The 15,769-nt window shown below is 43.5% G+C and overlaps 1 protein-coding gene across 7 annotated transcripts in view; it reads left to right on the top strand.

The window, feature by feature from the left end:
* The window catches only part of gabbr1b (gamma-aminobutyric acid (GABA) B receptor, 1b), a 242,481-nt gene that overhangs the window by 146,738 nt on the left and 79,974 nt on the right, over positions 1-15,769 (top strand). For all 7 annotated transcript variants that reach the window (XM_044171397.1, XM_044171396.1, XM_044171401.1 and 4 more), the window contains 2 exons: positions 2,682-2,816; positions 12,198-12,368. In XM_044171397.1, coding sequence (XP_044027332.1) covers positions 2,682-2,816; positions 12,198-12,368 — 306 coding nt within the window. The remainder of the gene's footprint in view (positions 1-2,681; positions 2,817-12,197; positions 12,369-15,769) is intronic.

Genomic DNA, 15,769 nt, shown 5'->3' with positions numbered 1-15,769 from the left:
ACTGTTCACCTCCACCCACACCTCCCTCACCCACGTTGTTAGATCAGGTTAAGGATAAGGGTTAAATTAATAAATTACACCTCAACCACATTCTTTAGACATGTAAACAAAGGTTTTGCCAGTTGAATTCCAAATACATCTGTCCAGTAACACCTCGTACTAAGATATTTCTCTGTTAGCTACCCCCACTACCTGCAACATGCAAGTGTGGTTTTATATAATGGGCGGGGTTAGCTTGTTACCCCAAATCACTTTTTGATAGATAAATTTGATTTATTTTATTTCTGTGTGTCTGCCAATCCGAACTGTCTGTGGTCTGTTTGTGAGGAAGTCCAATATCCAGTGCTACGTTTGCCAATCAGTTACTTCAAATTTATATCAACAAACTGCATTCTGATGTAGGTGTTGCTATTTTCAAGGTGTGTGAAGACTGAGTGGAGGGCAGTGGAAATGGCATCCTCTGTGGATCTGCTGGTTCTGAATGCAAACTGGTGATGGTCCAGGCTGGCTGGGATATTGTGTTGGAGAACCAGTTTTTCAAAGCACTTCATAAGAATGGAGGTGAGTGCCACGGGGTGGTAGTCGGTTAGACTAGACGATGCAGACCTTTTTGGTAGAGGGACGATGGTGGCTGTCTTGAAGCAGATGGGAACAATCTCCTGTGACAGTGATATCTTGGCACATGCTCTTAGTACACTAAGATGCCAGCTTTCACTCTGGCTCTGGCAGTACTGTAAGCTTCCTTGTCACCTGACCGAAAGGCAGCTTTTGTGTCTCTGGATAGGGCCCTCACCTCTCCATTCAACCAGAATTTCTGGTTGGGGAATGATTTTGATTTGCTGAGTCTGGTTCTGCCCAAGGTTTTTGCCTGTTAAAGGGAAGTTTTTCCTTGCCATTGTCGCCAAGTGCTTGCTCTTGGTGGGACTTGTTGGGTCTCTGTAGATAATATTAATAAGTGTACTGTCTAGACCTGCTCTATAGCAAAAGTGCAAGGAGATAAGTTATGTTATGAATTGGCGCTATATAAATAAATTGAAGCTGCCAGAAATGTTTGTATTAACATGATCCAGGGTATTGGAATTTGGGTAAAACTGTCTGTTTGAATAAAATCACCAGCTACAATAAAAATGCCATCCGGTTGTTTTTTCATGTCATTGCTGATGACCTCATACACGTTGCTGTAGTGTAGTGCATTTTTTGAATTGGAATGTAAGCATGAGCAACAAAAACACTGATGAATTATCTAGGCAGATAATGTTGGTATTCAGGCAGGGCAGGTTTGATTATTAGCAAAAATATCAAAGATATTTATCAATGTTAATAAAATTATTAATATTATCAAAATTATTAATATGGATGAATAATTACGGGTCACCACCCTTGGATCAGGGACCAATAACCAAACGTGATAAACTGTCTCAAAGGTAGCTGTCCACCTAAAAATGTCGATATTTAAAATACTATCTTACATTAGTAATGGTGAACAGTGAAGGATGAATCCGAGCACTGACTGTCACAACCGGCTGTTATTACAACACATATACAAATTAACCACAGGCAACTGCTCCTTAAAAGGCGTTTATTTAACCTTAGCACTGAACAACAATCAATAACTTCAGCCAACAACCACTATCGTCTATTCTAAGCACAATAAGTAAACAACAATCAGCAAGCATATAAGGTGTGTGTGTGTGGGGGGGGACAATAGAGGAGGAGGTGCGAGGGGGTACGAAGAAAGTTAAAATGGAAAGACGTTGAGCAGCGTGGCGCTCTCTGCTTTATGGAGGTGATGATGTCATAGCTGTGCGCCAGGATTCCTGCGCTGTGGCTGCATTTTTCCAGGCATCTGGAATCGAGTTGAAATATCACATCTAGGCGTGAATTAACGGCTGGTGGAGACTTGGCGCCATTTCACTGTTTGGCCTTTGTTTCCCATTCAGGCCTCAGGTCAAGGCTTTGCGTTTCCCAATTTGGCCGCTGTCTTTTGTTCTCCACACATGGTGTGGCACAACAATAATATGGTCAACATCTTAACATTAAAAACTAGACATCTGGGAAACATTGTCTATCAATTTTGACTACATTTGAGCACCAAGCATTATTGATGTAAACAGAGTCCTCCTCCCCTCGTCTTACCGTGGAGCCAGGTCTCTGTAAAGGGCACAACAGTCTCGGATTTCCCATTGCTGAGTTAACGTTTATTCATCACTTTTAATTTTACTGCAACCAGACATTAGCCAAAAGTTGGCTGGGTAGTGGTACTGCTAGGTCCAAGCTGGATTAGTATAACTCTATCCCGGCTCTCTTCCCCTCTTCCTGCAAAGGTCGCACCTCTTGCGGTGATGTTTGGTCATGTCTTATACTGACTGTCCTACTGTTTAATTTCTTAAACAGTTAATTTCTTGGTAGTTTTTTTCTTAGTATGTTATTGTTTCAGACCTTTCTTTGGCTACAAGTAACTGTAAATAATTGATTTCTGACGTTAAATTTAATTATATTTAAACATCTTCTGGGTGTCATTAAAATGTCTTTTCATTGTGAAACCTGCGGTCACCTTGCAATATCCACTTGTTATTTATCGAATGTTGTCAAATGATAAACTGCAATACCTATGTAAGGATGTTGGGCATCGTGGGTTTCTTATACTGACTGTTCTGCTGTCTGTGTCTGTATGTTCACAGTGTGATCCAGGGGAGGCCACCAAGTTGCTGTATGACCTTCTGTACACAGAGCCCATTAAAATTGTGCTGATGCCAGGCTGCAGCTCTGTGTCCACACTGGTGGCCGAGGCTGCTCGTATGTGGAACCTCATAGTGGTAAGAACCTTTACCTTTCAGTTTGTGGATTTACTGCAACATAACACACAACAGTGGATCAAAATGTTGCCACTGCCTGGTAGGTCTTTCAAGGAAAGATTTCTCTGGTATTAGGAAAGTGATGCATTTACATTTCTAGACAGAAAGAAAACAACAGAAGAAGGATTGGGTAGTTAGTATGAACAGTGAGTCACCATCACACAACAAAGAAGAGCTCCATGTACAGAAACACTGGTACACAGGGGGGAAAAAGGCTGTCCACAGTGTTTATTTGATAAGTAATCTCTACTTGTGAAAACACCATAGACAGCACTTAGCACCAAAGGTGGATACAAAAATCAAAAGACTTGAAATTTGAATTGAGGGAGAGATTTCAGTCAGATTCAGTTATACTTGGTTACAGTTGTGATACTGATTTATTCAATCATTCATGTATGACTATGACTTCACTACATTAGACACACACACACACACACACACACACAATCATGTTTACATTCAGTGTCTCTCACCAAAACACATTTTGTATTCTTGAAGTCAAAAGTGTTTGTGAAGTCAAAAATGAGCTCTGGGCCTATGTTCCTGCCTCTCACTGTTCAGTCTGCCCTTCAATAAAATACACTGAATCAGAATCAGTGAGAAAAGTTGAGAAAAATGGAGCCAAATGGTCCGATCAGTCACAATCAGGTTGGGGATGTGTGAGGAAAAATTCATCAAGCAAGCAGAGGAGCACAAGCAGTCAAACACCAGACTAAACTTAGTTTTGTATCAGCTAGACACACATTTTACCTAATAAAGTCTGCATTAAGATGAAGTCAGTTTGAAGTTACATATTGACCAAATTAACTCATCAGTCTGTGTTAATTTTAATCAGAGAGTTACTGTAAAGATAACAGAGCCACAGCTCTGCCTCTCTGTCTGCTCCTTTATTTATATAAAATGATCATCATCATAAACATAGTTGCAATTTCATGATATTGTTTTAAGCTCATATTGTCCACTGCACAATCCTGACATCTACAGTTCATTCATTCTTTCATTCATTTACTCACAGTTAACAGTCCACTTAAATGGTAATGTCAACAAATACTGTAGCACTCTGTATCAAAATTACTGACTCACCTCCTCTATGCACTGCTGCTATGAAGTGTGCTTCTGTGAATGTATGTCCTTCTTATCAATCTATACATGTCATAGTCTTTGAATGTCACCTCATGTAAGTGAAGTGGTGTTTTGTTGTGAGGATAAATATCTAAACATCTAAACAAGAACATTACGTTTAATAACTGGGTTACAGAACTATTAAAGCCCACTATCTGAGAGCTGCACTCCTCTTACATATAATTTGTATTTTTACATGCTTACTTTTAACGGTATTTCTTTTTTCATTTTTTTCTTTTTTATAGACTCACTTACTTTGTATTGTTTTTTTGCCAGTAGTGGCAAATAATCTGTCAATTATCTGTCTAATACATCATTAGACAGATAATTGACCTTTGTTATGGTTAACGATCTTAACGACCCAAAAGCAGGACACAGAGATGGAATCTGGAAGTTTGATCACAGTCAGATTTATTGCACAATAAAAGAGCAAATGATAAATCTTGGTTGGAGATTCTGGGAAAGCAGGAGAGGCTGAGAGCGCAGGTGGTTGAAAGACAGACGAGTCTCCGGGCTCTCTCCATCTGTTTCATAGTTTCGGGGTTTTGTCCTGCTTCCTGTTTTATTATGTAGTGGTTAACGGTTGGATGACAACACACCCCTAAACTCTCTGTTGGATTGCAACCGCCTCCTGCCCCAGTTGGATCGCAGCACACCGCTGAACTCTCTGCTGGATCGCAACCGCCTCCTGCCCCGGTTGGATCGCAGCACACCCCTAAACTCTCTGCTGGATCGCAACCGCCTCCTGCTCCGGTTGGGCTGCAGCCAGCTGATCCCCCTGAGATGCCACTGCAACCACCTGATCTCTCTGAGCTACCGCCGCAGCCACCTGATCCCCCTGAGATGCCACCGCTGCAGCCTCCTGATCCCCCTGAGCTGCCGCTGCAGCCTCCTGTCACTGCTGGATCGCAGCAGCAGCACCCTCTTCTCACTGCTGGATTGCAGCAGCAGCACCCTCCTGTTCCATCGGAGCAGCAGGCTCTGGGTTCCCTGGCATCATTGGTTCCGCTGGCTCCTCTACCAGTCTCCCCGTTGCTCGCCTCCTGTCCTGGTAGTCCACACAGAACCGTATGGTCCCATCCTTCTTGCCTACAAGAACAATTGGGCTACACCAGGCACTGTTGGACTCTTCTATTACGCCCATCTTCAGCATGGCCTTTAATTCTCCCTGAACCATTTTCCATTTATGCTCAGGCAACTGGTAGGGCCTCAATGTGATGCTCTGTGAGGTTGGTGCGACCCGGCAGGGGGGAGAACACATCAGCAAAACGCTGTTGCAACTTGGCAACGTCTGTTCTCTGGGACAATGTGAGATGGTTGTCAAAAGGGAGTGAGGCGGCACTGGCTGATTTTGAAACCTCCACATCTCTCTCGCTCACTGTTGTCACCAGAGCTACCAGCTCTGCCTCTCTCCATGCTTTTAGGAGGTTGAGGTGGTAGATCTGCATTGCCCCTCCCCTATCAGACCACACAACCTCATAATCCAAGTCGGCCACACGGAGAGTGACCACAAAGGATCCTTGCCCCCTGGCGAGTAATTTGGAGCTGGACAAAGGGAGTAATATAAGCACTTTATCTCCCAGTGTGAATTGTCTTAATCTAGCCCCACTGTTGTATAGGCGTTGTTGACGCTCCTGAGCCTCAGCAAATTGACAACTGCCCTAACGTGTGGAGTTTTGCTCTACAACAGAGGATCTAGCCACCTCTCCCAATTGCGCTCATCCTTGTGCACAAATTTACGGATCATGGACTTCAAAGTTTTATTCAGACGCTTGACGAGCCCGTCGGTCTGGGGGGTATACGCTGGTTCGAATCGACTTGATGCCCAATAATCCGTAAAGTTCTCTCAGTGTGCGTTACATGAATGAGGTGCCCTGGTCAGTCAGGATCTCTTTCGGGATCCCGACTCGGGAGATGACCTGAAACAGTGCCTGCGCCACACTCTTTGCAGAGATGGTGCGCAATGGCACTGCTTCAGGATATCGGGTTGCGTAGTCCACTAACACTAGCAGCGATATACACATGCGCTCCGGCAAAATGGCCCGATGTGGTCCATTACCAGGCGTTCAAATGGGACCTGTGTTACTTCTTCCCCTGTCTAAGTGTCACGACTCACTCTGTACAGCCTGTCCCTGATCACTGAAAAGTGTGGATATGACTGGGCACACCACATGACCATCAATTTTTATCACTTGGTCGAAGGCAAAGCGTAGAGTGTCGTCACAAGACTGCTCCAGTGGAAAATCTTCAGTGGAGGGTAACAAAGTGTTACACTCCTGTGGAGGTGCTGACGGTTCCTCCTCCCCATCTGCAGCATTGGACAACCTTGCATTGCCACTGAGCACACATCCCATGTCCCTGATGGTCGTGCACACACCCCCACACAGTGCCTCACTAACCTATCAAACCCAAGCCAATCTGTACCCAAAATCAGGGGGTGGATCAGGCGGGAACCAACCGCTGCCTTAACACAAAAGAGAGAGGGAGGCACAATGCAAAGACCACGTATAATTTTTTTAAATATAGTACAATAGTAATTGTAGTGTTAATATTAATAAATTAGTAATAATAGGAATGACAGCTATAGGAAAAATAATGTCAGCATCAGTAACAGAGCCAATAACAACAACTGTAGTAGCAGTTGTCAAGCAGGAACACAGGGGCAGCAGTTGGCCCACAACCAGAAAACCAGAGATGCAGCTCCGGAGGCAGAAATACCTGCTGAAAGCGAGAGTGGAGAGTAGAGAGAAATGAGAAAGCATAGAACTACAGGAGAGAGAAGATGTTGAGTTAGTAACATGCAGTAATGGGATAAAAATGCATACAGATGGAGAGGGAGAGAAGGAGAGAGGAAAGAGGCGCATCATGTGAAGTCTCCCAGCAGTCTAGTCCTATAGCAGCATAACTAAGGGATGGTTCAGGACTCACCCAAGCCAGCCCTAATTATAACCTTTATCAAAGAGGAAAGTCTTTAGCCTACTCTTAAATGTGGAGATGGTGTCTGCCTCCCGAACCCAAACTGGGACCTGATTCCACAGGAGAGGAGCTTCCACAGGAGTAGTCCTGCGGTGTCTGGCTTCGGGGGTGTACCGCAAGGTAATCCTCTGCCAGTGTGACCGTGGCCCTCAGATCCACGGGGTGGGGGTACTTCACCCACTCAGCCACCCTGGTAGGGAAACCCTCCGCAAATTGCTCCCGAATGATTGTGTCCATCTGCTCACCTGAGCCACTCCACTACATCTCCCTCTGCAGTTCACACATACCCATACCCACCTCCACAATGGTTTAAATGTCAGGTGTCCCAGCCTTGTTTCCTGTGCTTCTCCTGAGTCTCTTGGATTTATTTCTGCGTTTGCTTGGACCTCGTCTAGACTTTTGGATTTTGTTTATTGCCTGCTCCATGTCTGATTTGTTTGCTTGTTTTGGACTGCCTTCCTGATTTGAAATTCTGCCCGCCTGACTACCCATGTAAGCCTTTCCTGCAATAAACTGGGTCCTATTCCTAGTCTGCATTTGGGTCCTATTCCTTATGTTCCCTGCTCCCTTGCGTCATATCAACTACAACAATCTGGCCATTGGTCTGATGGTGAAAACCAGAGGAGAGACTTACCAATGCACCAAGAGCTTGACAAAAAGCCTCCCAAACCTGAGAGATGAATTGGGGGCCCCTGTTGGAGACGATGTCCAGCGGGATGCCATGGAGACGGAACACATGTTGCACCAGAAGATCCCCAGTCTCTCTGGCTTAGGGGAGTTTGGAGAGTGCCACAAAATGGACAGCTTTGGAAAAGCGATCAACTGTTGTGAGGATAGTGGCGTTACCTTATGATGAGGGTAAGCTGGTGACAAAATCCAGGGCGAACTTTTAAAGGGTGCAACTAGCCAATAGGTGGGTGATGGGAGGATTTTCCACGAGCACAGATGGTGCATGCAGAGACAAAGGTGCCGGTGTCAGCCTCCATGGTAGGCCACCAGAAGTGCCGCTTAAGAGAGAGGGTGTGGTTTATTCCAGGATGGCAGGCAAAAAGAGAATTATGCACCCACTGGAGGATCTGAGAACAAGCAGCGTCAGGGACAAACAAACGATTTGGTGGACTGTTACCAGGGTCTGGTTGGGTTTGCTGGCCTCTCTTATAATAGACTGGATCTCCCAGGAGACAGTTGCCACAACAGGCGGAAGAATGGTGTCTAGACCAGTGGTGCTTTCTTGGGAGAGGTGTTGGTAAGATAGGGCATCAGGCTTAACATTCTTGGATCCTGGTCTGTAAGTGAGTGTAAAGTTAAAGCAACCAAAAAATAATGCCCAACGTGCTTGGTGGGAGTTAAATCTCTTAGCTGTCTGAATATAGGCTAGGTTTGTATGATCTGTCCACACCACAAAAGGTTTCTCAGCTCCCTCCAGCCAGTGCCTCCATTCCTCCAGTGCTAACTTAATGGCAAGGAGTTCCGTTTTCCCTACATCATAATTACGTTCAGCTGGGGAGAGCCAGCGGGAAAAGAAGGCACAGGGATGGAGTTTCTGGTCACCAACTGAACACTGGGAGAGAACCTATGTCTGAGGCATCAATCTCAACCATGAACTGAAGAGTTGGGCTGGATCAGAATGGGTGCTGAGGTCCTTGAACTTAACAAAAGCCAAGTCCACTTCAGGAGTCCAGGAGAATGGAATGTTGGAAAAGGTGAGTCTCGTGAAGGGTGCTGCTACTCTGCTATAGTCCCTAAACCCAAAAATTGTTGCAGCTGCTTACTTGTATTAAGTGTCGGCCACTCCGCCACGGCTCGAATCTCCTCAGGGTCTTCACCTGCCCACTCTCAATCATGTACCCCAGGAAGCTTACAGAGCTGGAGTGAAACTCACACTGCTTATTTTTGACAAAGAGCTTATTCTCCAGGAGTCTCTGGAGCACCTGGTGGACATGGGAAATATGACTGAACATGTCTTTGGAGAAAATGAGAATGTCATCAAGATATACAAAAACAAAGTGGTTGAGGAAATCCCTCAACACATCATTCACCAGCTTGAAGAAACCTGAAGAGGCTCAAAAGCAGAGTTGATTAGTGGCAGGGGATATTTGTTTTTTACAGTGATGTTGTTGAGACCACGATAACCAATACAAGGACGTAGTGTTTTGTCTTTCTATGGATTAAGCCTGCAGCCAAAGAGTCATTATTATATCTCTCCATAGCCTCCATTTCAGCCAGAGACAGATTGTATAGTCTGTTAGCAGGAAGAGGAGAACCAGGAAGGAGATCCATGGCACAGTCATAGGGGCGGTGAGGTAGAAGAGATAGAACCAAATCTTTTCTGAAGACTTCACTCAAATCATGATATTGAACCAGCATAGCAGATAAATCAGGGGGTTTGGGGTTGATAGGTGAGGCAGTGACCTCCACTGGAGGAAAGGCAGATTGCAGACATGTGGACAGACAAAATGGACTCCAACTGATAATTATTCTGGCTGACCAGTCAATGTGAGGGTTGTTTTAACCAGGGGAAACCCAGAACTAGCGGTGTCAAAGGGGATGAGATTAACTTAAACTGAATAGTCTATGATTGCCAGACAGAACTAGGGTCACAGGAATAGTGCAGTGAGTAATTTGAGCCAAAAGTCTACCATCAAGAGCCTTAGCTGTGCGTGGGACCTCAAGGGGTTCAGTAAGAATGCCAAACTTGAAAGCCAACTCTTTGTCTAAAAAATTCCCCTCTGCACCTGAGTCAATAAGCGCATAGAGAGGCAGAGTTAACTGGTTACAGCAAAGAGTGGCCTGGACATTCTGGGGAAACTTGGGCTGGGGTATTACTTTGGCTCACCAGAACCCCCACTGATACTGGTGAGCCTCTTCCTGCGGAACCGCTCAGCTGGAGTGAGATGAGCTCGACCTAAATGCATAGGTTCATTTTCAGGAAAAGTGTGAAGAGTGGGTTGAGTCACAGACGAGGAATGAACTCTCGTTCTCACGAGAGCAGAGAGGTTGGCGCCAAGTGAGAGAGAAGTAAGGGAATGACGGGCTCGCTCCCAGCCGTAGGCTGACGTAGGCTTAATAAGCATCTAGCAGCCTCTCCACAGTAGTCAGGATGATCAAACACATTTCTTATTTGCGACAAAAACTCCTCCAGGGTTAGCGAAGAAAGACGCCGATTAGTATTTATCGCTTCTGCCCAGGCTAATACCCTTCCTCTCAATAAGCCCATAATATAACGTACCTTTGATTGAAGGCAGGTGGCTGAAGACATACAAGATTCTGGATGGTCAAGCTGGCTGAGGAAACTGAACGATTTCATAGCAGCTCTATTTTAAAAGGTGCAGATAAGCAGTCATCATCTCCAAGCCATTCATTATGAAGAGATGACTGTGGCAATATTATCTCAGAGATGCAAACAAAGGCAACAACTGGGAAAAGGAAGACAACACAGCTAATTTAGTGATAATTTAATGGTTTCAAGCTGTCACTGGAGCTCGGGTTATCACTCTTTGTGCACACCGCACAGTATATAACCAGTGTGGTGCTTTGTTTTTACCTAAAAACTAGTGACTCTGTGTAGACAAACCTGCAAAGATTTTTTTTTTTGCCCGACTAGCAGGTGGGCTTAAGAATCAGTCTGTCCAAGACTTTGGTTCAGAGCAAGACATCTCAACAACTATTGGCCATATTGACATGATATTTGATATTAGGATTGGGCGATGTCTACCAAACTGGCATATGACAATGTCCACAGTGAAGCATCAGGATGGACGATGACATCGTTGTTGGGTAGGAGGTTCTTTGAGCCCATTCACAGCCCATCCTCACCTACTAACTCATCTTTCTTTACTTTTCCTCCCTATTTGTTATAAGAGTAGTGTGGCTCTTTTAAGGAACAGGGCACTGCATAGTAAGTGTGTGGGTGAGCAAGAGAGAGAGAGAGTGACGGTGACTGAGCTCAAAGAGCAGACAGGTGTTGGCGGTTGGAGCATAGGGAAAGGTTAGCAGTGAAGTTGTCTAGTGGCAGTAAATGTACAGTGTAGGTTACAATTTGCCCATGAATAAACGCTGCAGCTGCTTGCTTCCCAAAAGTGAAGGTGGTTAGCCCAGAGGTTAGCATCAACTTCAGCACTGGAGGAAAACAAAGTCTTCCCTGTGCTTCCCGACCGCAGTCTGAAAGCTGCAGCAGGAACAGTTAACACTATGCTTAGGTTACCTCATTAAGCAGATCATATGATTATAAAAAATATTATAAATACTAATGATAGTGATAAACTACTCTTATTAGCTTTTTACTCACAAAGCTTTTATTGCACTTTCAGTAATGAGATTTTACTAGCCAAAAAATTCACACTCTCCAGAGGATGATTCATAATGACACTTTGATCCATGACAAGGTATCTCAAAAATGAATGGTCAGATTATGATAGGATCTGCTGTGAATATTCAGGTGATAATTCACAGTGTTTGGTGACCATTTGAACTTTCCTCTGGTGCCACGTTAAAGTTTCTTTGTGTACATAGGGTTGAACGATTTTAGGAAAATATCTAACTTTTTATTACACAAATACATATGAACCAAGAAGGACTCGGCGGTGTCGGCGCGCAGTGCGGAACGTAGTGTCACACTGGTGAATTGGTATTTTCCTGGGCACAGTGAGGTTGTTTCCTTGACTTGTTTGGCATCAGTGGGAGGAGAGGCGAGTCAAGATATTAAAGAGGCAACTATTTTGTTTCCAGATTGTCAGCATCGAACCGCCGACCTTCCGATTAGTGGATAACCCACTCTACCACTAAACCACAGTCACCCAAAGCAGCAGTGGTCAAACAAGTTAGAGAGTGAATGAATAAAGAGAGCGGCGTTAGCGAGAAAAAAAAACAGTGAAAAAAACAGTGTTTATGCAAACAGCATATTTCAGTTATTTATTTTTCTTTTTATATCCATCTCTGTGTTGGAACCAAACAGTAAATTTGTGGGCTGAAAAACAAAAACAATAAGCTAAAAGGGGCTGCAAAGCTTTGTGGAGCTGAGGGGAACTGTAAAGTTGGTGATAATTCTTTATACTCATGGTGTACATTGTACACTTACATTTTGCTTTTTGAAAATATAAATACTTTGCTAGCTACTCCTTTCTAAAATTAGCTTTTACCTGTTTTTGTCTTCTTTATTTCTTTTTAGTTATCCTTTTGCAGCAGTTTAAGTCATCAGGATGACACTGCCTTTAACATGCTTGTTTCTGTCTCCCTGTGTCTCAGTTGTCATATGGCTCCAGCTCTCCGGCTCTGTCCAACCGCCAGCGTTTTCCCACCTTCTTCCGCACTCATCCGTCTGCCACGCTGCACAACCCCACTCGAGTGCAGCTCTTCCAGAAGTGGAAATGGACCAAGATTGCCACCATTCAGCAAACAACAGAAGTTTTTACATCAGTGAGTCATGTATTTAGCTGAAAGTGTTGAAAAGTAGCAAAGTCATACAAGAGTTTCTGCTAAACCCCTCCCCTGAACATAGCTTAGCAACCGTAACTAGGCATGGCAGGCCTGTCAAGCTTAAAAGCACAAGAACAAAAGTGTAAGGACTAGATTAGGCAGTTTGTTTATTGTTAGCATGTCCAGCTAACAGCAGGCAAAATCGATGGTCGCCACCTAGAAATAAGAAGCTACTTTTGTCTACATTTGTCTAAAATCAAGAACATGTTTCAAAAAGTACTAAAAAAAACTGGTTGTAAATCTGCCACAGTTATTGTAAACTATTGTGAGAATGGAAAGTGGGGCATAGCAAATTATCTTGTGTTACATTTCAAAACATCACTGGAGCACTTTTGTTCCAAAAGTAAGAAAACATCGTTCAAAATCACAGTGACAAAAATGACGAAAAAGCCAGCTCTTCTACACAATCTTGCTCAGCAGTATGTCGTGAGGTTCACTCTATATGTCTAGATTGTCTGAACACACTGAAGGTATGTTCAGACTAGATGCACATTTGCCCATGATGACACAAATTGAAGTGAAGACGTGTCCAACATACAGCATAATCACTCCAGAGTTAAGGTGTAATCTTTTGTACTAACTGTGTACCAGTACAGTACATACCAATACATACTGTATTTAAACCTTTATTTAATCACGTAAGTCCCATTGAGATCAAGATCTAATTTTCAAGAGAAACCTGAGCACATAAGTGTATCAATAAAACATAAAACAAACAATTTAAAATGAGAACGAAATAGGAAATACAAATTAAAAACAGTCATAGCTAAAATCAATCAAGATTTTGACTAGATTTCAACTTGACCCATTGGAACCAGAGTATCAAGCTTCTAAGTACACTACAATTCATTCCAAATGTATGGTGCAAGGAATCTAAAAGCAGTCTTTCCCAGATCAGTGTTAATTCTAAGAATCTGCAGCACTAGCCAGTCCGGTGAGCGGATGTTATGTGTTCAAAATCTCCAACCATTAAGTGATGTCAAGTATAACGGCAATTTTTGGAGAAGCCCTTTATAAATAAATAAAAACAAATGCTGGTCCCTTCTAATGGAAAGAGAAGGCCAACCCACTTTTGATATAGAATACAGTGATGAGTGCCATAGCTGTCTCCAGTTATAAATCTAAGAGCTGAATGGTCTTGGTGATCACTGAGATTGGGCTGGATAGTAACATCATGTCCACTGAGGTGGAACCTTCAGGCTTCTCAGCGTTCAGGACCAACCGAGACCCCAACATCACCGGGAAGGCTCGCGGGGGTGGCGCCTGTCTCATCATCAGGGATGAGTGGTGTCGGGCAGTCGGACCCCTAACATTGAGTTGCTGTGTGTCACTCATCGACCCTTCCATCTGCCCAGGGAGTTTCCTCAAATTTTCCTCACCGTGGTATATTTACACCCAAAGGCAAATTTTAATAAGGCACTAGAGATTATTTTAAACCTCTCTTAAGAAACTTGAGTCACTTTCACCTGATGCACCCAAGTTTATCCTTGGGGATTTAAATAACTGTTCCATTAAAAAGTGCCTGCGCACATACTATCACAGTGATGTTGATAGGTTTTCAATGTAGTGAGTTCCTGGGACCCACGGGTGGTCATTTGAGTGAGTACCAGGGAAATTGAGAGGGTCCCCAATAAAATTTGTGTTTTTTGACAAATGATAGTGTTAAACTCGTGTTTGATGTTATATGGTTATAATTATGGTTATCAATGTATGTTGAAAATGTATCTGAAAATGAAACAAATATAATCCCAAATCTGTAAATACACTGCAGACACACAGCAGCTGACAGACAGAGTCATATTATACAGAGAAATATGAGCTTTTTCTGGGTGGATAAATGTTAAAAAGGGAAGCTAAAGGACAACGAGAATGCTGAGCTTTCAGGAGTCAACACCATCAAGCACATCATGTTTATTAGGAAAGTAGTTTAAAAACATGCACACAAAGGGCAACCATTTACTGGCATACTGCCATTAGAAAGTGAGTACAATTAGCTGATAATTAGCCTGATCAGCCACAGTCAGTGTATGAATGTGGGTGAATGTGATATGTAGTGTGAAGCACTTTGAGTAGTCGGCAAAGACTAGAAAGGCACTATACAATTACAGTCCTTTTACCATGCACACATTATTAGACTGTAAACCATGAACTAACTGCAGCCAATGTCAGACAACCATAGCGCTTTACACTGTATATCACATTCACCCCATTCACACTCATACACTGATGGCAAGTGCCAACTGCTCATCAGTTCAAGGAAACTAATCTAAATTAGTTTCTCACTAAACAATACGTGCTGGTTGGTGGATACTCGCTGAATTAAACACCGACTCATAACGCTGTTAATTCACCGTCTATTGTGGGTGTGTGAGAGACAGTATTTGAGGATTTTTTTCGGTCGTTACCAAAGTAACTATCTGGTTTGCTGCTTCCCGTTTGGTGCTGGAGAGATACAGTATAGCCTATGCGCAGAGAGTAAGAAACAGGTTTTTGGACAGCAAGGTTTATTTTGTTTATTTCTATGACTTCAACCCGAATTTGTTGTTCACAATGTAGCATTATCAGGGAAAAAATATGGCGTGTCTTATGGACGCATCAACAGTGAGTTTACTGCGTCCTTTCTGTTTAAACTTGTCAGAGGCGCAGGACGCGTACCTAGCAACATCACTGCTATCAGTATGCTGACTGCCGCACCAGGAAAAATAAGACCTTAGACATGTGTTATGGTACTGTCAAAGATGCCTACACTGCATCCCTGCTCCCACCATTAAAGGCGTGTAACCACAGTGTGGTCTATCTCCGCCCTAGGCTACTAGAGAGGGAGAAGCCTCAAAAAAAGGCTGTCAAAGTGTGGAACAACAACATCATGGGAGATCATTAATAGCCCAGATATTAATGATCAGGTTATAGCAGGTCTGATTCATTCTGAAAAACAGAATGAAACAGAAAGGACACACAGAGACAAATAAAAAGACAAGTACAGCTGGACCAGTAGGCTACAGCTACAAACAAAAAACAGACTACAGGGACTGGAAATGGCAAACCAGCTCTACACAGTCTTTTCTTGATTTGAGAGTGGCAACAGTGTTGAGGCAGCTACAGTGAACCCCTGATCCCCCTGATTGGTGTGAGAAGTCGAACCTTCTCCTAAACACCTCTAAAACAAAGAAAATGTCCATTGATCTTAGAAAGCTGCAACCCTCTTCCAACCCTACTTTTATCAATGGGGAGCCAATACAATCTGTTACAGATTACAAGTACCTTGGCATTGTTCTCGACCATAAGCTTAAATGGGACCTGTGGACTGACTTCATAAGCACTCAGACACAGCGAAGAATGTA

This window comes from Siniperca chuatsi, linkage group LG17, assembly GCF_020085105.1.
Source record: "Siniperca chuatsi isolate FFG_IHB_CAS linkage group LG17, ASM2008510v1, whole genome shotgun sequence".
Taxonomy (NCBI): Eukaryota; Metazoa; Chordata; class Actinopteri; order Centrarchiformes; family Sinipercidae; genus Siniperca; species Siniperca chuatsi.
Note: the sequence above shows the minus strand (reverse complement) of the source record. Positions and strands in the feature narration are given on the sequence as shown.